The sequence below is a fragment of the Vulpes lagopus genome, chromosome 15 (assembly GCF_018345385.1).
Source record: "Vulpes lagopus strain Blue_001 chromosome 15, ASM1834538v1, whole genome shotgun sequence".
NCBI lineage: Eukaryota > Metazoa > Chordata > Mammalia > Carnivora > Canidae > Vulpes > Vulpes lagopus.
Window position 1 is genome coordinate 2,653,375 of NC_054838.1, and position 22,609 is coordinate 2,675,983.

The 22,609-nt window shown below is 42.4% G+C and overlaps 1 protein-coding gene across 4 annotated transcripts in view; it reads right to left on the reverse strand.

Annotated features, from left to right (window-relative positions):
- The window catches only part of ANO3 (anoctamin 3), a 395,575-nt gene that overhangs the window by 247,515 nt on the left and 125,451 nt on the right, over positions 1–22,609 (reverse strand). The window contains exons 1-2 of one of the 4 annotated variants that reach the window (XM_041730539.1): positions 20,071–20,176; positions 16,543–16,659 (exon numbers count right to left, since the gene is read on the reverse strand). The exons of 2 other annotated variants lie outside the window; for them this stretch is intronic. Coding sequence is in view for 1 of the 2 variants with exons in the window: in XM_041730538.1 (XP_041586472.1) it covers positions 20,071–20,116 (46 nt within the window). In the remaining variant the exon portion in view is untranslated. Of the gene's footprint in view, positions 1–16,542; positions 16,660–20,070; positions 20,183–22,609 lie in introns of those variants that run through there. One more of the 4 variants, XM_041730538.1, reaches the window with a different exon arrangement.

Sequence of the window (22,609 nt, forward strand, 5' to 3'; positions counted from 1 at the left end):
GAAAGCCATTGGCAACTGTTCAGCTACATTCCAATGGTGATAAGTGAAAAGAAAATAAAAAAGGCATTTTACAAAAATCTGGCACAGAGTTCACTAGTCACAGGCAGGAGCAGAAGACAACTAGTCATGGAGAGGAGATGGAAATATTAAAGAAACAGGAGTTTTTTGCAAAAAGAAACCAGAGAGCCAAAGAACTAAAGCTAAATATTTACTGGCAGTTTTGTAAGTGGTTCTTACTACACTACCTAGGACATACTTAAAGGAGTTGGAACAATATTTCTAGAAATATTACCTTCTACATCATCGGCAAGCACCAAAGCTGGCAGCTGACACTGGAAGCCTCATTACGATCCCTTTGTTTTTCCTTCAGAATAAATGTGTTTATTGCAAACGTCCTCTATTCTTTTTGCCTGGCACTCATAAGGGAGAAGCATGAACAGTTCAACTAAATCATTACAATTACACCAACAGTTATATTGCAAATATATTCCAAGTCATATTTCTGTGTTAAATGCAATAATATTTCATTATAAATATTACAATAAAAAATAAGTCTCTTCAAAATGTGTAGAACAAAGTGTAGAACAATAAAGTGTCACTATTCGAAATGAAAAATAAATCTAATATTCCCAAACTTCTGCAATTACAAAACACTTGGAAAAACGCCCAGGGGCCTTTCTTCCCAAGGTGATAGAGCTTTTTTTTAGACATTTATTAAGATCAGGATACCTCTCATTCTAAACAGCAGCTTTGCATTAGCCAGGGTGTTAAGTACCGACCTCTGATACGGTTAAACCAAACTTAAAATTAAGTTAAATTGGCCTTTTCTGGCTTCTGACAAAAAAAGTATAAAATGCAGTCACATCCAAAGTGTGAAGCTTAATAGGATAAAATTTAGAAGCGATATTGCATTCACACATCTAATGTCAGAACTTGTCTTTTTAATTAGGTATAACTGACATATAACCTATTAGTTTCAGAGGCACAACATAATGATTCAATATTTGTATATATTGCAAAATAATCATAATAAATCTGGTTAACATGTCAAAATATAAGTTACAATTTTTTTCCCGTGATGCGAACTTTTAAGATCTAATCTCTTAGCAACTTTCAAATTTTCAGTACGGTATTATTAACTGTAGTTACCATGTGGTACATTAAATCCCCATGATTGATTTACCTTATAATTGGAAGTTTGTACCTTTTTAACGTCCTTCCCCCATTTTGCCCACCCACCCCACCCTCTGCATCTGGAAATAACCAATCTGGTATCTGTGAGCTTCCTTTGTTTAAAGTTCCACATATCAGTGAGATGATGTGGTATTTTTCTTTTCCTTCCTGATTTATTTCACTTAGCATAATGCCTTCAAGGTCCATCCATGCTGTTGCAAATAGCAAGACTTCCTTTTGCATGGCTGAGTAATATTCCGTTGCACATACACCACACTATCAACCACTGATGGACACTCAGATTGCTTCTGTCTCCTGGCTGTTGTGAATAATGCTGCAATAGAAATAGCATACAAATATATTTTTGATTTAGTGGGGTTTTTTTCTTTGAATAAAGACCCAGAAGTGGAATTGCTGGATCATGTGGTAGCTCTATTTTTAATTTTTTGAGGAACCTCCATACTGATTTCCATAGTGGCTGCATCAGTTTATATTCCCACCAACAGCACACATGGGTTCTTTTTTCTCCATATCCTTGCCAGCACTGGTTGGTTATTTCTTGTCTTTTTGATAATAGCTATTCTAAGAGGTATGAGGTGATTATCTCTTTGTGGTTTTGATTTGTATTTCCCTATGATTAATGATGCTGAGCATCTTTTTTTTTTTTTTCTGAGCATCTTTTTATGTACCTGTTGGTCATCTCTATGTCATCCTTAGAAAACTCTTCAGTTCCTCTGTCCATTTTTTAATTGGATATTTTTCTCTATTGAGAGTATAAGTTCTTCATATATTTTGGATATTAACCTCTTAGTGATACGATTTTCAAATATCTTCTCACATTCTGTAAGCTGCCTTTTCATTTTGTTGATTATTTCCTTTGCCATGTGGAAGGTTCTCAGTTTGCTGTAGTCCCACTTGTTTTTGTTTCTGTTGCCTTTGCTTTTGGTGTCAAATCTAAAAAGTCAATGCAGAACCTTCTCTGGATACGCAATTGACACTTATTCAAGATTGTCGCTGCTACGGAGACATCAGCTTATCCATTCAATAAGATGTACCACAAACATTTAGCACTTGTATATCTACTCCCAGAACCCCATTAAAATAAGAATAAAAAATATAAATAATTATTAATCTATGAGATCAAAGAATACATGATGAGATCATGTTAACTGAGAGACTGGAAGGAACTTCCGAAACACAGAAATAAGGTGAGAGAGAAAGCAACAAAATAGAGAAAGCTTCCAATAATAGCCTGCAGAGGAGACTCCACGAGGCGTTCACTAAGCGATTCAATGCACTGAAGCATCATTTCCTGTGGAAGGTAACTCTGCAGGTGACTCTGAGAGCTCGAACAGACTGACATATCCACAGAGACGTCCATCCGCCAGGTGCTGTGGTGCAGCTAACAGTTTGACTCCACTACAGTGAAACTCATTTGGACTACAAGAAATGTAAGAATAAACCTGTGCCATTTAGGTCATGAGGTTTGTGTTAATTTGTTACAGCAGCAATAGTGAATGAATATACCATATAAGGTAATGCCAATCAGCAATCAAAGGGATGAGCTATTGATACAAACAACACAACTGAACATAAAAATAATTGTGGAGTGAACTAAAAGGACAAGCATGAGTATATATTGTATTATGCCACTTCCATAGAATTCTAAAAAAAGGCAAAGTAATCTAAAGTGATGGAAAGTACACATGTGATTGTCTGGGGACGTGAGAGACAGGCAGGTGCAGGGAGGAGGTGTTGCGAGAAGCCTGAAAAGACTTTGGGGGTGAACTGTACTTTCATAATATTGATTATGGTTTGGGTAAAACTTATCAACTCATACAGCCAAAACTTATCAACTCATACACTTTAATTATGTGCAGTTTATAGTATGTCAATTATGCCTCAATACTTTTAAAATTAAAAATATGTATATATGGGGGTATATGGATGCATATATAAACACAAACATACATATACATACACAAATGTGTCAATGCACACACATATATAGTGTGTATGTAGAGAGAGACGAATGAAAGCAAAAAGAAAAACAAAACCCCAAAGCTCCAACATTTATCTTACAGTAGCTTAAGAAAAAGAATAAAATGAAACATTAGAGAATTGTTATAGAATACAGGGAGACCTCTCAGAATTAAAGGGTATCACTTTATAGATTCAAAGTGACCAGAATAGTGAATAATTAGAACCATGCCAAGATTCAAAATTATGAAATTTCACACAATGCCAAGTTAAAGAGAAGATCATTCTTTTTTTTTTTTTTAACAGATTTTATTAATTTATTCATGAGAGACACAGAGAAAGAGGCAGAGACACAGGCAGTGGGAGAAGCAGGCTCCCTGCGGGAAACCTGATGCAGGGGCTCCATCCCTGGACCCTGGGATCAGACCTGATGCTCAAAGGCAGATGCTCAACCACTGAGCCACCCAGGTGCCCCTAAAGAGAAGAGCTAAAAAGCTTAGAAGAATTGGTATTGTGCAGGACTGAATACTTGGGAGGAAGGGTAATGAGGAGAAAAGAAATGAAAAGTCACAAAAGAGACTTGATTTGAATCCAAAATGATATTAGGCTATTTGAAAGCAAATCTATCTGTTGGAAGTCAGCAGCAGAATAATGACATAAAAGCTTTGAGAAGAAATAATGTCCAAATTCTTTATCTAGCCAAAGATTCAATCAACTTTTCAGGTAGGAAAAAAAAAAGACATTTATGATATACAAAGGCTCAAAAAATTAACCCCTAAAACACATTTTCTTAAAAAGCTATTAGAGAATGTCCTAGTAGAATATGGCAGCAAATCAAAAGAGAAAAAAAAAAGGTAAGACATTGGATCAAGAAAGGAGATCTAATATTTAAAAAGTGGGAAGAGAAATCCCAGTATGATGATTCTGCACTAATCCTGAACTTTAAAAATTTCTCAACAGAGCAGGAGACAGGTAAGAGAGAGGGGCATCTTAAGGAAAACAAGTTATAATTTTATACGTTTCAAGTGTCAGGAAAAATGTGAGGCATTTGATAAATTACTTTTGAACATTAAAAAATTATGGAAGTTATAAAAATATAGCAAATGCAAAAATAAGTTTTTCAAAAAAAGAAGAAATCTTACTTGAAAAGATATTCATCTTGGTACATACTATTTATCACTTGACTAAGCACTAAACAATTTTAATGTGAAAATAATATATACATTAACTATTGATTTAATCAAGAGTAGTACTGCTTTATTGGGAAAGTAAGGAAGCAGGAATTGCAGAGGTGAGGTAGTGGCATTATGAAAAATTAAATTTCCACTAACTCAACAGAAAATCAATAGATATTTTAATGTAACAAAAATTGTAACATAGGTATATAATTTAGAAAATATAAAAGTCCCAGAACAAACATTAGTAAGTAGAAAAGCTAAAGAAATTGTTTTCGCAAATAGAGCCTAGAGAGCACAAAGGGATGGGCAAGAAGATACTGCCTTAAAAAAAAAAATTGTCACTATTCTACTGTTTTAAACCATGCCCATATATATATTTTTTTAATTTTTTAAGGTATTTCAACAGAAATCAGCAACAGTTGTCTTGGCAATACTTCCTAATTAGTACAGTTCTGCAGGAGTCTCTTTTCAGATGCTGGATCATTTACTTTCAGAAAAATATGCTTTAGGCTCACAAAAGAAAAAAAATAACTAAAAATTTTTAATAGAGGTCTCGATTTTTTATTGCATAGCAATTTTTCAAAAATAGAAATAAAAGTACCTACTGTGTATCAGGCAGTTTTAATTTTGGTGATAAAAAATGAATAAGAACCTGTTCTCAACAGAGTATAGTTTATTGGTGGGTGGTAGTAACAGCAAGTACACAGAAAATTAGAATTCATTGTGATTATGTTCAAGGAAATAGGGGAGGTAGACAGGTTTAGTTATAGAGAGATTTAAAACCCAGAACAGTTTCAAATTTATAGAAAAATGGTTTGGATGGACAAATGTAATCAAGATAAATAAGGAGGGGAATGTGTGATTGATTGAATATTTACTGAACAGCCAGCACAGGCTGGAGCATCTGTAAAATCTAAAACAGAATATATACCTTTCAAACTATTGAAGCTGAAAACGACCAAACTAAATTTAATATAGCAAAGACAGAAAGCGAAGGAAATAGGAAACATAAAATCCAGGGAGCATTAAAGAAAATGTGGGGGGGAAAATAAGGAGCAAGGCACATCCATTTTCACAAATATAATCCATATATTGGTAAAGTTTTCACTTACATTTCTAAGAGAATTCTGGAGCCGTCACTTGGTAAAGGTCATTCCCTCTCTGAACTGCCCCCCCCTCCCCAGTGATTAAAAAGATGAGAGGGAGAGACTTGAAAAAGTAATGGATGATTCTTCATTCCTACCTCAATGCTAGAAACTAGGAAAGAATTCCGGAATAGACAAAGCCAGATTGATCAAATAAAGATGTCAAGGCACCTTTGGTGTTGTATTGCTGCAAGAAAGTTGAAGGGATTTGGGGTTGAGTTCACCTTTACCGCATCTGGAAAAGCGAGGCCCAAGTGGACAGGGAGATGAAGAGGCTGGTACCCTTCATCTCTAGGTCTTGACGATGAAAAGCCAGACGGCCCAGGGCCAGCGTATCCATCCCAAACAGAAAAACAATTGGAAGTGGAGTTCTCCACGGATCCTGAAGGGTTTTTCTTGATACAGGAGGAAATGGAAACAAATGAATTAAACAAAAATACAACGTGCCTAAGGTAGAAACCAGGCCAAGAAGAGATTTTCATTAGTCAATGTGGCCAGAGGCATAGCTGACTGAAGAAACACCTTAGGCAGATTCTATAAGTGCTCTTTTTATATATATATATATATTTTTTTTTTTAAAACCTACTTCGGGTCATCTCAAGATTTTAGGTCACTGAACTAGGAGACAAACCGAGCGTCATCAGCGGCTTGAAGACCTAACTGGAGGGTGGTAAACTAGCAGTGATCAGGAAAATCCTTTCAAACTGCTTGGGGCAAGCACCTGGCTACATAGCTCTCCCCTTCCTCCAGGATGAGGATTAGAAAGTAAGTTACAGGACTAATGAAATGTCTCTCTCTTCTCTCTCTCTCTCTTTTTTTTTTTTCAATATGAGAAGAAATAATATGTCTCAAAGGTTGCAGGAGAGAAAAACTTTGAATAAGGTATGTTACAATAAACAACTAAAATGTAGACAGAAATCTGCAATTTCCTCCTAAATAAAAGTGAATTCTTTAAAAAATTATGTTACAAAGAATCAATATGAAAACAGGGCTGGGTAAAATAAAAGACATAATTTGGGTTAATAATTTGTTGGTTGACATTAAAAATGCTTTTTGAACAAATAAAGAACAGAATCAACTCATGGAGAGACTGAGTCATTGGTAGAAAGGAGAATCGTAAGCAGCTTCCAGAATACAATGGGGGGGGGGGACCTGACAATTTTTTTAAAAAAGGGAAGATAAATTGAGTTTTTACATCAATTGTGATGGTTAAATAAAGAGGCAAGAATGAAAGAATCCAAAATAATAAAGCATTGCTACAATAAATTCCCTGGACTGAAAAACGATGCATTCTGCAGTTTAAAGTTATAATATTTAGGGACTACTATTCCTGTTCTAATTATTCTAGAGTCAGAAAGTTTTCATTCACATGTGTATCATGAGAATGTATCCCATCAAATAAATCTGTATCTTCTAAAAAAAAAAAGAAATTGCAAGTTGTACTTGTTCCAATTGGGAAAAAATAATAAAATAATAAAAATAATAATAAAATAAAAATAATAAAATAAAAATTATATATATATTTTATATATATATTTTTATCTCCAAAATGTGAAACTTGTAAAAAAAACACTGAACATGGACATACCTACACATACAATTAAGCCTACATAATGATAAACTAGAAAAGTGGTAAATAAGCCTAAATTGCGATAAACTAGAAAATCAGAATCTAATTATTTTAAAATTTGTAGAATGTTTGAATAGGCACAGTGTTTGAAGGTGATAACGTTTTTCCACATTTTCTACAATGATGATGGTATTTGAATATCAGAAAACAATTTTTAATTCAGGTGATGAGCAAAGACACTGCGCAGATCCACTTCCCAGCAAGCAGCCTACTCAGACTAGGTGAGTGGCTGGGGTTGGTGACGGCGCCTCGACCAGCAGGCCACAGGTCTGCACTCCTGCGAAAGATACCCGGACTTCCAAGGTACGATGCAAGCAGTATCTGGATTATTTCATAACTCCATCATAACACGAAATCCCAAACTTATTTGTTTTGCTCTGATTCCTCTTTTCTCCCCCCACTGTCTTTACTTCTTTTCTCTAACAAGTACTATCGAAAAGCAGAAAAATGTGCCACCCTGTCCTTAAGAGACTGATGAGGGCAGACCAAACCCAGCAAGAGAGTATAAAAGAAGTGACCCTGACGTGTTCTCACCAGGGGTCTAGGTAGAGGTGAATTCCAGATTCAATAACAAGTGTGACAAAAGAGTTTCATGTCCACCTGAACTCTGTCCTGAGAAGGCCACGTAAAGAAGTATTTTGAAGTCGGGATTTGACTTGCCCGAAAGAGGGGGAATGATCATTTATTTGCCTTCTCTGCTCCACAGCATCGATACTGCATTTGTGCACTGAAAGTGCAAGAATCTGAAGGTTCCCTATGCGGCTACCATCTTATACTACCTCCTTACAAACATCAGATACTGGAAAATTTTATTTGAAAATATTTCCAAAACACTAATACAGACAGTGCATTTGGATTTCAACGCTGGATCAGCTCCCTGGAGTTCATCCCAAGGACAAGGCTGACGACAGCTGTTCTTAAGGCTCTCTTGCTTCCTCTCAAAATTTTAAGTGATTCCTTGACCACAAGAACACTTTTATGATTAAAGCAGGTGTCCCAACTGATGACAGCCAGTTATTTCTTAAATATAAATGGCTAAGAGACGCTCACAGCGTTTCAACATAGAGGTATCAATGGAAAGGAACATAAACGTTAGCAAAGCTTCCTCAGCAGATGTCAAATCTTACTGAATGGTGTATTTTCAATGCTGAGCATGGTGCCTAGAACACAGTGGATGTTCAGTAAAGTCTTTGCCAAAACACACAATTGTGAGGCCTGGGATAAGCTGCATCATGTATCGTGATTCCTGGTCCCCCGTCATTTCCCATTCCAGCAAAAGCTTAGAACTCAGTATTCACATCCAGGCGGAATGACAATAAATGTTAAACCTGGATTTGAGAGGGCAGGGTAGAGGGTAGAGGACACAATAAAGGGAATGGGTACTCAAGGAGAAGGCGGTCTCGCATAGCAGGAGAACGGAAGAGAGTCTGAGATGGTAAGAAAACCTTCATAGTTCGTCACCATCCCTGGAAAAAGTGAGATATAAGCTGTAACAGAAATTCTGGAAGATTCTTGGCTGATATCTCTGTTGTATCACATAACTGAATTTCACAAGAGGCCACAGTCCTTCGACTGTGCGTGACGTACAAAGATCATACCCTGAAATGTTTACCATGACTGTTTTCAACATGCTATTTTTCCTAATCCAATTTTTTTCGGGGTCAACATGCTATTTTTCCTAATCCAATTTTTTTCGGGGTAACTAATGGCAGAAAGAAGCCAGTCTCCCTAAGCCTCGTGTACCTCTCGGTACACCAGCAAGCCTATGGGATTGATCTCGTGTTTGCCACACATCAGCTCTGTGGCCATGGGCAACTTCCTTAACGTCTCAGTCTTACACTTTTCCTTTAAAGTGTTAATGAAGAATTACGTGCAGGCCCATAATTATGGCTAGCTCACCGACGCACCACAGGCTCTGTACTGTTGGCCGCTCTTTTGAGCCACCTTGGTAAGGCTGAGAACAAGCTATGCGGCCCTATTGCTGGTTCCAATGCCAGCTCTGGGAAACACCCGTCTTACATTTACTAAATGCTCATCTTATATTACTAAGTAAACCGTTTCTCATGCCAGGCCTCAATTTCCCTATTGTAAGGTGGAGTGGCTAGTACCTTCTCTGATGGATTTGTGAAAGAATTAGATGAGTTAATGCATGTCAAGCGCACAGTAACAAGCTCACTTACAAACCCTCCATGCTTCAGGGCCGCTATTTTCAATGGTGTTCAGTGAACACATGGTAACATCTTTCCATTTACTGAGGAGTTAAATAGATTTAGATCTGACAAAATATTCTTGGCAGAAATAAAATTCAGACACACTAAGCCCTATATGTGTTGAGCATCCTTCACATCAAGGATTTCTAACTAGGCAGAAGGAAGGAATATCAGGTGATTGCGAAGAAGCCTTGATTGCCACATTTCTAGTTGGTTATGAAAGGCTATTTTTCAAGACTAGGTCTGAAGCAACGAAAGGTTCAGATTTTTCCCATCCCCTTTTTTACTTTTTGGTAACAGATTGTGCCATTCCTAAAGACAATGCAGTACTCAAGCACCACACAGGGCTCAGGCTATACGAAGGAAATTATGAGAATTAGGTTTTGGAATTATATTTAGATAGAAATATTCTCATGTACACACATTCCCTGTTCAGTTATATAGTGTCTTTAGACCATGTAAAAAGTTTTGCAAAACATTATTTTATGGACTATGTACTAAAGTAACTGCGTACCTGTGATTTAAATTCTAGAGTACTGTTGTCTAAATGGGTAGAAGTGCCTCTGAGTGGGTGATTTCTTCACATCTGGTAAGAGTCATGACTAACTGCAAGCTGTTCCATGGGGCACATACCACCAACTCACTTGTCTTGGAGCAATGTGTGAGAAATAGAAAAACATCATTCAAAGTATGAGTGCTCCAACAGACGCATTATACCAAAGATAGTATTCTAAAAGACAGTATTTTCCTCAATAAGGAAATTTGAATTTACTCTCTTACTCTCGATTTTCTATACCTATTGTCAGTGGCTGACATCTGAAACCTGCTGCTTTCTTATGATAACAGGCCATGATATATATATATACACACACACACACACACACATATATATATATATATCTTTTTTGGCCATGATATATTTTATAACATATAAAATGTGGTGAAGGGAAAGATGCAATTTGATCCCTGTCGAAATAAAATTCTTTCTCGGTTGTCATGTTCCCTACTTTCATTTGATGAATATCTATAATTTTGCAAGCAAAATATCAAACCATCAAAAATTGCTAATGCTGTATCAGAAGGAAATGCGACTTCAGAGACTAACAATTATGTGAATTATTTTTTGATGACTCTGCATTCTGAATTTTATACCCTGTTATGTCGAAATTTATAGATGTAACATGATTCAAAAGAAGTCAGTCTAAGTGCTGAACTATAAAGAAAAGATATTAAGCTTGACTTTTCCCGACCTATGTTTAGTAGGAACATTTATACTATAAGCATAAATTGTATTGGGATGTCTTAGAACATCTTAAGATCTGAAAAAGTAGCAAAAAAAAAAAAAAGAGGCAAATTGGCATATGTCTTATTTTTTTTTTTTTAGTATACACCATAGCAAGTAACCCCCTAAACAACCCTACCAATCCAAATTTATATAGGAGAAAATGGGAAATTTAGAGAAGTAAAAATTGTGGCAAAAATCATATATAACAAACCATAAGAAGCATCATTTTTTAAAGGTTTATTTATTTATATTACAGAGAAAGAGAGAGTGAGCGTATGAGCAGGGGGAAAGGGAGAGAAATTTTCAAGCAGACTCCTTGCTGGGTGCAAGCTCCATGTGGGCTGGATCCCAGGACCCTGAGATCACAACCTGAGCCCAAATCAAGAATTGGACACTCAACCAACTGAGCCACCCAGGAGCCCCAAGAAGCATCATTTGAATCCAAGCTGCTTGACATCACCACTCAAGGTCTTGACCATTTACCTCTCTCTGAGGCCGTCCTGTGTTGCCATGTGGTAGTCAAGGGCATCTTAGGGAGACTCTAAGTGTACCACTGGCTGCAAGTGCGCCCCTGTGTCTGTTAGGACCCACCAGTTCACAGCTAAAATGTGTTTTGATGTCTTTTGAATAGGTCTGAGTTGAGCTTAAAGTTAGTGAATCAAACTCACTTTATCTAAAAGGAAAGAGAAGTTGGATCTTTGCGGTCAGCTAACCTTGGGGAGAATTATTTGAAAAATGATTTGGGAAGTGTTGGCACAACCAAGTGGATAGTGCAGATCGTGTGGATAAAGAGCAAAAACGCTGTGCTGAGTAATGGACAACCCTTAATTTCAGTGATTTGAGGTTAGGGTGTTAGGTTAGCGACTGGCGTTTTATAAAAACATTAGTCACCAAGTCCCGAGCCCACGATACAAGCAGTTCCTGTAGGAGGAATAACCCCGCAGGCTTGCTGATGCTCGTGGCATTCCTACCCGCCAGACGGCCACCTTAGCTCCACCTCTCCTACTTGTGCGACCTTGAGCACCAGCTTTTCTGTCCTTCAGTTTCTATGCAATTACAGCAACAGAGATTGGTCTTTAGGAAGATTAAGTGGGTTACTATGAGCAAAATACTCTAGTGTCTGGCAAAGAATAGGCATTTAGTCACAGCACTTGTTATTCTGAGTTCATAAATAAGGAGATTGAAACCCATTAAAATCAGCTTGTCCCGATCACTGTAGAACAGTCTTAAGATTCAAACAACATTCTGTGATTTCATATCATGCTTATTTCACAGAGTGATTTTTTCTTTTTTACATTTTTCTTTCTTTTTTTATTTATTTTTAGAGTGCTTTATTCATTGACTTTAAATTACGATGGTGAATCATTAAAAATAATAAATAAAATACCACAAGCCTACTACACATCTTCCCTAGGCAGAAATCAAGAACTATAAACTTTTACCATGCATTGTACCTTTAAGACACCACTGTGAGATAATTCATCACGGGAGGGTGCTCACTAAAGCCCCCTCGTTTTTCAAAAAGTTATACAGTCACAAAAATAGGACCTAAAATACCGACAGCGAATATAAAGAATTGACAGCATTTGAGGCATTTATTAGGGTCAAGATTGAATAGCCAAAGGCAAAGTCTGAGCGCTCTGCTCTACAAGTCTTACAAGTCATTTACCAAAGTGTCCGGTAAATGAGACAAGACGGTAACTCCTATTTAGGAACTTCCTCTGACCTTACAAAGGAAGGATTAGGGGAATTACAGTTAATATTCGAAACACACTAAAGTTCCATTTTCATGGACTAAATGCATGTGTTTGGCTAAGTTTATCTAGGCTGTACCTACTTCGCCTCTACTAATAGTAGAGGACACTTATTTACAACCTGCTGCAGTCCACACGCCGAAATTCATTATCTCAGTGCACACACAGTTATTTTATTTTATAAAACTGTTTCTCAAAATGGGTTCCGTGGTTAGAGCCCTGGAGGCTGCATGTTTGCTAAGAACACAGATTCCTAGTCTCCTCCTCTGGAGGGAGATGAGATCATAAATCTGGAGCGACTGAAGAATTTGCATTTAACAAAAACTCTGGGTGATTCTTTAGATCTTGAAAATTTAGCTCATACAATTGAGAGAAATGAGCTAAGGCAGATGAGACACATTGCTCGAGGTACCAGTGAGTGATGGAAACTGGGTTTAAGCTGGACCTTGTGCTTATATCGGCAAAGCCCGACCCCTCTCCCCCTGCCTAAACTGTTACTAGTGCACCAAAGCCAAACATAAAATCTATACCATTTTAGGAGTCATTTTGACAGATGTCTTTGGGACGGCCTATGAACTTTCTAGAAATGCAATGATACAAGTATGCCAAGACTAATACAGTGCATTTGCACAATGGTTTCATGTCCCTCCAATTCTACGCACAGGGAAGTCCTCTCCTCCGAGGCCCACTGCATCTCAGTTCTAGTGAGGGGGTGAATGCGGGGACTCCTATTTGGGGGAACCTGGATCCTGCAGCTGCTGCTGGTTTCTCACATGCCTGCTGGGTTGAAACCAACCAGCATTTAAAGTAATTGCTGCTAAAAATAAATAAATAAATAAATAAATAAATAAATAAATAAATAAATAAAGTAATTGCTGCTTTGCGACGCAGTTCAGCAGGGACGGCAGCGACTCAAAGGGACAGCCAGGTTGGTTGTCCTCACTACTGCCCGCTAAAATATGATCTCACGCTTCTGTAACTTCTGATGAGCTGTAGAGACCGAAGGCATCACGGGGATTATTCCGTCTAAATTTTTAATTTTACAAAGGCCACAGAAGGGACAGTGAGCTACCCATGATGTAGCTCAGGAATCACGGAAATCTGCCTTGAACTCTGATGGTTTTGCAGAGACAGAGCAAGAGGACCAGCTGCAGACAACTGTGGCGGAAATCAAATGGGGGTGCGATGCCTTCCAGATGCTTCAGGGTTTTTTTTTTTTTTTTCCTCCAAAGAACTCAGAGCAAGTAGGTTTCCTTATGGCATGTAGACAGTCAGGAGGTGGACCTCGGAATCAGGGAGGGTTGTGTTCACAGCTCAGATCGGCTGCTCATCAAGAGTTAATGCATAGAGCACCTAACCCTCAATTCCCTCGCTCTGAAAATAGGAAAAATGATGTATGTCACTACTAACGGGTTACTGAGTATCAAACAATGCACTGGACTTGTAAGCTTTTGGGACAGTGGGCAGGGGTAGTATCCACACTGTGCTTGCGGCGGCTGCTGCTGCTGCTGTGTTTGGTGATTATTATCCTCCACTGCAATCCTGAGAGGTGGGCATTACCCTGGGGGGTGGGTCTGGAAAAGCACCTGCAGCTCAGAAAAAGCTCAATTCCCAAGTTCAGAAATAAGGACAGAATTTCAATCACAGGGAATTTGAGACCTTGGTTCTTTTCACCAAGGTACAACTATTTTACATTTATCTATACATTTCACATTAGTATTTTCTAAACATCTGCACAGTTCTAAAATATAAAATATTAAAAGGTTGAGTTTTTTTTTAAGGCATAAGTTTCTTGTGAGAAGTTGATTTATACCATCATCAATCCCCAGTCTTTCTTTCTTTCTTTTTCTTTCTTTCTTTCTTTCTTTCTTTCTTTCTTTCTTTCTTTCTTTCTTTCTTTCTTTCTTTCTTTCTTTCTTTCTTTCTTTCTCTTTCTTTTTTTTTCTTTCTTTTTTTTTTGCAGTGACATCCATGGGCAGAGTCTAATGCTAAATCCTAGATTCAAAGGAAGACCTCAGCTCCTGAGAACCCTCAAGAAGTGTGATGTTTTGGATAAATGAACTTCTTGATAGCTTTGAAACACTCATAATTACCTCAGATGGAATTTCTTAGTTATCACTTCTCTTCATTCCTAAGTAGAGGGTACGTATTTATCACAAACTCTATACTGCTTTTGCTCAAAGTCATCATTTTAAACCTCAATATTCTTACTTTGAGACGACAGTAATTCTTCTGAGCCATTTAAGGTGTATGTAGGATTTTTTTAAAAAAATGGTCCTAGACACCTGTGTTTTCTATTTGGGTTGAAAAATGTCTATATTTTCTTCATGGTTTGGCTCTCCCTCATTGGGAGATTATCACTGTGGGGTCTGAGTTGTATTTATGTAGGAAATCTACTGAGGAAGTAAAGAAAGAGAAGGGTGGGAATTAAGGGACAGAGTAGACGACCTGAGGGGTTCTCAATTAGATGAGATGCCCAGTCCTTTGTGCTGATCAGGATGCTACTCAGTACTAGCCTGAGAGAAGTATAGTTTTTGGCCCCAAAATATCCCCCCCCCAACTTTTTTCTTCTATGTTGCAGGAACTTTATGAATTATGAATTATTATTATGAATCATTATTATTATTATTATTATTCATGACTTTAGAAGGAGGCAATCAATGCTTTCTCTTTAGTCATAAATAAAAGAATCACCTGTCAAAATACCAGGGCAAGTCAGTACACATGCGTGAATGCATTTCTTTCACTGTATAAATGGCTTCAGAATTTGTTTTGTTTTTAACAGGGGAAGAGACTAGGAAAGTTCTAGATCCTTAAGACATGAGTGAGAGGAAAATGAGGCTTAAACAGTGGACATCGGAGATTCTGAAACTAGGTGTTTCCCCCAAAAATGTCCTTTCAGGGTATTGTGAACCAGGAACTGGACACAAAGCAGGATGGTTGCTAAGAGGCTTTAGAGGTGGGCACCTGTCACAGCAAGCAATTTATTTTGAAAAAAAAAGGAGAATATAAGCGCTTTGGGGTCTACAAATTCCCACGTACGTGTAAAGATCATTATTATTATTAAACCACTTTCTGAGTAGGAAGTGTTTGATTCCCTGGAACTATTAAAAACACTCTTTTCATGTTTAACCAAATGTCCCTTCGAATAATGATGAATCACTTAACAGCTTCAGCTAATCCCGTTAAACCCAAGCCTTTTAGGACAGGCTGTGTTTGATGTGACCTATGGTTTCCCTGAAAGTCTTGCTGGCTGTATTGGTAAATAACAGCCACCAGAAGCCAGAACTCACATTGTCCTTTTCTTGCCCACTTTTGAATGACACATGAAATCCATCCTAAATCAAATGAACAGAGCAAGCCAGGCTGGGAAGCACAGTTGGACTTTCACCAGATATCACTGCCGATTTGCCAGCTAATGTGTTCCTCCAAGATGTGCTAAGGCAAAGGCAAACACACACTCCCCGTTCTCTGTGAGCCTAAGACCCTAAGACACGCCGGTGTACCCGTGAGACTTCAGAAATAAACTGTGGAATGCTCTTTCCCCCCACCCCAGGATTCTCACATTTCACTTCCTAATTTATTAAGCTTCCTAACAAAACAATATAAAATGTAATCAAAGTGGAATAAAAAATTAAAAATATCTTAAAAAATAAAAGTATATGTAGACCTCTTCAGAAAACAAAACTTACAGGGGGGCATTGTCAGTAAACGAAAATGTCAACACCTTCCTGGAAAAATGCAGAGTTTCCTACAATTTGCATAAAGGTGGTGTTGAGGGGATCCCTGGGGGGCTCAGTGGTTTGGCACTTGCCTTCAGCCCAGGGCCTGATCCTGAAGTCCGGGGATTGAGTCCCGCATCGTGCTCCTACATGGAGCCTGCTTCTCCCTCTGCCTGTGTCTCTGCTTCTCTCTCTCTGGGTCACTCATGAATAAATGTATAAAATATTAAAAAAAAAGGGGGTGGTGTTGAGCAAACCTCTCAGCCTTCCTACTATCCAAAGTCCTCTGAAGAAGGTTTTTGCAGTAATAGGTTCAAGAATGAAAGTGTCCTTGATAATGCCATCGCTAAGCACCCTGCCCGGCATACAGCAAGAGCTCGGTAAATATGGGTTGAGTGGAGAGTGAAGAGGTCCGATTTATTTGCAGTGAAATTTTGAAATTATGAAATGAATATCTAAACTTACTCTATGGGAAGTTTTGAGAGGCTTTCCTGAGAAATGGGCATAGCAGTTCAGGTAGTTTGTGACTGCAGCCCAAGACGACTGTACGGGATCTTCTAGATGGCCTGGAGTCTTGTTTTCCTTAAAAATACCCCAAAACAACAAAAGTGAGACAAAGTAAAATAAAGGGCAACAACTTATAAGGGAATCGCTGAGGATGTTGTTCTACTCCTAAGTAGTCCACAAAGAGGCGGATGGGCCTGGGAAGAAGAGTAACTATCATTATTATTATTAATTATTCACTATATTTATGAGCCCCAATCTGCGTGCCAGACAAACTGCTGAACACATTAGGACTTTGCCAGGTGATATCTTCATTTCACGGAGGTAGTAGCTGAAGCTTAGAGATCTTAAAGAACAAAACTTGTAAGTAGTACATGAAGAGCTCACATCCAGGGCTGAAAACGAAGATCCTACATTAAACTAATGGAGAAATTCGGCTTTACAGACAGTATTTCATTTTTACAGATAACGATTCTGGCATGTATAGTGACTTCTTGAAAAATGCTGAGTAATATCAGGGAGGGGATTTGGCTCAGGCACTGATTACTTCACAGTTTTCATGGAAGGAAAAGTCCCCACGCCTGCTGAGAGTAAGAGAGTGCGTCTCTTTTTCAAGTGATGGTGAATATTTCTAAAGTCTTACAATAAGGGTTTTTTTTTCTGAGTATCTCCTGATCTTTCTAGGTATTATAAAGCTGAAATCAAAGGCAAAAGCAAACATTAATCTCCCTTGATTAAAACAAAGGGTCATCCCTAGAAACTGGTTTACTCAGCGAAATTATTTCTTAAAAGTGAACTAAAAAAAAAAAAAAAAAGTGTACTAAAAGCTGGGCTTTCCTCTTTGGCCCAGGAAGCAATTATCTCTGCTTTCACACAGCAGCCACCTGCCCCTCCCCAAAGAACAGAGAAGGGGAAATCAAAAAGGCAGGAGGCGTCAGGAGTTCAATGTTTCAACAAAGTAAAGTCCAAAGAAGTTAAACACTTTGGTTGAGGTTTTTAGACTAGTTAGGAAGGTGAGCTTAGAAAGTAGAAGAACTCCAGAGTTCCAGCATGTTCTCCATTCTAATGGGAAGTTTGCAGGTCAATGTTATGGCGAAAAGCACCCCTAATAGCTTTCTGTCCCATGCCTCCTGGGTCAGAAAGCACCTCAAGTATTATTTTGCTGCTTCTTTGAAAAATTAAAGTAGCTAATCCTCCGTCTGGTCTGTCTTTTTGAAATGCCCGTTCAGGGTTAAGAAGCAACCAACCAGAGCCACTGTACTGGTGCTTCCTTTCCTGTCCCTCCTGTCTCCACCTTTATCCTTCTGCTAAAGTTGCCTTCTGGGCCAAAGAGTAAAAGACTTGAAAATAAATGGCCCATAATGCATCATAAAGGAAACTAAGTGTTTTTGGATAATAATGAAGAACTAAGATCTGTATGATTTTTTTATAACTCACTCTGAGCAATAACAGGTGGTCCTTCCACCGGCAGTTGCTTCCTTTTAAAGACAAAGTATGAACAAAAAATGAAATAAAAAATAAAAAATAAAAACAAACTATGTACCCATACATAAGTCCTGTGGGGACCATTTCGAGGTTCTAGGTTCCAGAAATGAGTCGCCCGCAGCCACGCATCAGAGGAGAATCTAAACTGTACGATGCCGGGGCAAAGTTCCTATCATCTTTATCTTTATTCTGAAAATGTACATGAGTTTAAAATAATGATTAAAGAGAAGGCGACTCCTTGAAACAATTTAGTTCTCTTTGGAAAGTTAGATTCCAGATGGAATTGCACACTCGGGGAAATTAGTGTCTCACCTCATTCCCAATTTCGACATTTTTTTTTTTTTTAAAGAATCTACAGATTCTTGGACTGTAAACAGAGTATAAAATCCTGGAATCTGAAGCTCCTTCAGGCCCATATTCTTCCTAATGCAGCAACGTCCACTAAACTCTTCCTGCTACGTCCACCCAGTTTTTGCTTTAAAAAGTGAAAGATCTGCATGGAAACAACTGTTGGGGTAGATGGACAAAGATGGGTAAATAGAGGGCAGATGCCCCGGGAGGAGGTAGGGACACGTAACAAGTGTTCAGTTCACTCTGAATGCGCCTACCTGACCTGTCACCCCAGAATCCACATCTTGGGCGCCTTGGGGCGTCCTCAGCACTACCTGGGGCCTAAGTGCCATCGCCGGTGTAGACTCCATAGGATGGTCCTTCTGTCATTAATAAGTGTCTTTGGACAAACTCCAGAAACCTGGGAGTGCTCCCGGGGAGATGCTTCCCCACAGGGGATCAGACCGAGCGGGAGGGGAGGGCGGCCTGGGGTTGAGCAGAGGGGCCCCTGCCACTGCGCTGGGAGGCGGGGCGGGGGGGGGGGGGAGCCCGGGGGCAGCTTCCCCCGAAAGTTTCGCCCCCCACAGGCCGGCTGGAGCTGCCCCACATCCCAGCACCGGAGGCCGTGCCAGCCCGCGGGCTCCCGGGGCTTCTCCGCAGCCCAGGGGCAGCCCCAGCGCTCCCCGCGCCCCGCGCCCCGCGCCCCGCCCCGCTTCCCGCTCCCCCTGCCCCGCGCCCCCCATTCCCCGCTCCTCGCGCCCCTGTCACAGCCTCGCCCCCCTTGCCCCTTGCCCGGCTCCCCCCGACCAGCTCCCCCCCTGCGCCCCGCTCCCCCCTGCCCCGCGGCTCCCCTGCCCCGTGCCCCCTGCCCCGCTCCCCTGCTCCGCTCCTCTCTCCCCTTGCCCCGTCGCCCCGCCACCCCAGGACTCCCCGCTCCCCGCCCCGCTCCCCCCTGCCCCGCGTCTCCCCTGCCCCGTGCCCCCTGCCCCGCTCCCCTGCTCCGCTCCTCTCTCCCCGCGCCCCGCCGCCCCGCCACCCCAGGACTCCCCGCTCCCCGCCCCGCTCCCCTGCCCCGCTCCCCCCTGCCCCGCTCTCCCCTGCCCCGTGCCCGTGCCCCGCGCCCCGCTCCCCTGCCCCGCTCCCCCCTACCAGCTCCCCCCCTGCCCCCTGCCCCCTGCCCTGTGCCCCGTGCCCCCCTGCCCCCCACCCCGCTCCCCCCTGCCCCGGACTCCGCGCCGCCCGGGACCCCCGCGCCCCTGCCCCGCTCCCCCCTGCCCCGCTCCCCCCTGCCCCGCTGCCCCCTGCCAGCTCCCCCTGCCCCGCGCCCCGCCGTCCCGGACTCCCCGCGCCCCGCCCCGCTCCCCCGCTGCCCCGCGCCCCGCCGGCCGAGCCGGTTCGCCGCAGCCCCAGGAGGCGGCGGGAGCAGCGGGGTCCCGGGGAGCAGCCCCCAGGCCGGGCCGCGCGGACGCCGGGGCAGGACTCCCGCGGTGCGGGGGGGGCGCAGCTGCACTCGCGGACACGGACGCGCAGACGGACGCACGGACACAGACAGACGCGGCGGGGCGCACCGGCCCCGACTTGGAGTCCCGCGCCCCCGCCGCGCAGGCGGCTGCTCCCCCCGGCCGGGACACGCGCGGGGGCCGCGCCGCCACCGCCGCCACCGCCGCCACCGACCTTTCTGCGGCTTGAAGGACTGGATGGAGCCCGAGTGGTGCACCATGTCCCTCCGCGCGGCCCCGCCGCCGCGCTCCGAGCTCCCGCCGCCGCCGCCGCCGCCGCCGCACCTGCCGCCCGCGCCGCGCGCCCCCGTCGTCATGGCAACGCCGCGGCCGCCCGCGCGCCCCCCCTGGCGGCCGCTGGGGGAACCGACCTCGGCGGCCGCGGGGCCCCAGGGCGACTGAGCCGGGTCTGTAGCTCGGCAGCAGCTGCAGGGGGGGCGGGGAGAGGGGCTCGGGGCAGGGGGAGCGGGGGGAGCGGGGGGGAGCGGGGCAGGGGGAGCGGCCACTCGGGACCTCACGATGCCCAGAGCCCCGCCGGCGACACCGGGCCGCCCGTCGTCCGCAGCGGCAGGTGCCCCGGCAGGTGCCCCGGCAGGTGCTCACCACGGGGCGCATCGACCCCCCCCCCCGTTAACATCGTGAAAGAACCCGAGGCCCTGAGCGCAAAGAACTCTCAAGACCATCAAAGCCGGGATCCCTGGGTGGCTCAGCGGTTTGGCGCCTGCCTTTGGCTCAGGGTGTGACCCCAGGGTCCTGGGATCGAGTCCCACGTCAGGCTCCCTGCATGGAGCCTGCTTCTCCCTCTGTCTGTGTCTCTGCCTCTCTCTCTCTCTCTCTCTCTCTCTCTGTGACTATCATAAATAAATAAAAATTTTAAAAAATTAAAAAAAAAAAAAGACCGTCGAAGCCAACACCTGCCTGGGTGGACAAAGTCACCTGGTCCCCGAGAGGTGACGTGACCGGGGCAGGGCCAAATTGCCAGGCCCAGCCACGAGCTGGCGCCAGTTCCGCCAGCCTGGGGTGCATCCCTACCCCGCCCCATGCCCTCCTCTCCCCGCCACTGCTCCGACCCCTTAGTTCACCCCGTGCACAGCGCGGGGCTCTGCCCCCCTGCCCTGGGAGGTGTAGGTGAGCCGCCCCATCAGTACAAGAGTCCCCGCCAGGGTGCATGACAGAGGAAAGCTGCAGGGACCTCAACATCTGCAGGACCCCAGGCCGCTGGAGCCCCTACCGTGTTGCCCCCAACCTGCGGTGCACGACCCAAGGGCGGGGAGGGTGGGGGCAGCTCAGGGGAGGAAGCGGGTCCTGCAGCGTGACTGCACAACAGCGGCTCTGTCTGCGAGGGAAAGCTTCAGGCTACCACCTGTTAGTGCTTCCACAGCTGGGCTGGGCTCAGCCTGGCGGTGCTGACTGGACCCCTCCTGGGTTTGCAGCGGCTGGGCCTGCAGAAGAGAACAGCCGGACTCACCCTCAGGGGGAGGCATCACAAAGTGTGCAGTCTTGGTAATGAAGGATGATGTTTGGGTTTTTTGTTTTGTTTTGTGTTTGTTGTTGTTGTTGTTTTTCCCGAAGGAAGATGTTGAGCCTTCAGTAAAAGCTCAGGATGCAAGCACTGAACAAATACTGGGTTATGAAAAATCATCTCAGTGTGACTTCATCTCCATCTGAAGATCTAGAAGGAACCTCAGAGACTATCTCCGCAGAGCCTCACTTTTACAGCTCTCTGATGGAAGAGGACACGGAAGCCCAGGACCATAGGTGAATTCCTGAGGGTGCTTTGTGATGTTTTGTTCATCAACAGTGAAGAGTCTAGTATAGCTCAAGTCACAGGTCATTCTGGTGCAGCCCCACTCCCTGGATCCTACTTCCCACTTCCAGGCATAAGGACATCCTGGTGTCAGCGTAACTCTGCAGGAGGCAAGCATGTGTGCCCTGGAGCTGGGAGTCAGTTAAGGGTTCAAACCTCATTAGAGATTAATTATTTTTTTTAAAAAAGAGTGATTTCTAACACCGTGGCACCCTAACCTCTGCAGTGCAACTATGATTGAGTTATCTTCTCATAAAAGTTGATTACTTTTAATTAGGAATAGTTTAGGCTGGACTGACAGATTGGCTACTAGGGAATTCAAAGAACATCTTTGCTTGTTTTAAAATCCGTCTTTTAAGGAAGGTTGCTAGAGGAACGGCTTTCGTGAGGGGCCTAGGCAATTTCGAGCACCATCTGCTTTACAGGAAAGGCAATGCACAGACAAGGAAAAGCTGTGTGTGTGTGTGTGTGTGTGTGTGTGTGTGTGTGTGTTCAAGTGGAGAGGGGTTTGAACAAAGACCTTCCTAAAAAAATAAATCTTCCTATCATCTGGTAAGACGAAATATTTTGAATCGACATTTCCATTGTAGAAAGTTTAGGAATGACTATTTAATGGCCTCATCAGGGAAGGCTAAACTGATTTTTTTTTCTTTTCTTCTATTTTTAGTTTCAAATTTCTTTCTTCAAATTTTAAAGATGAGAAAATACTTTATATAGTGTTCAGTGAGGGAACATGATTATCATATATAATGATCTTAACTATATTTTGCAGAAGAGAAAAAAATAAAAGACTAGTAAGAAGCATACCAAAATGTCCAAAATAACTAATTTCACAAGTAAGGATTCAGGCTGATTTTTTTTTTTTTTTTAGCCCTCCATATTTTTTGACGTGTTCTGCTTTCTACAA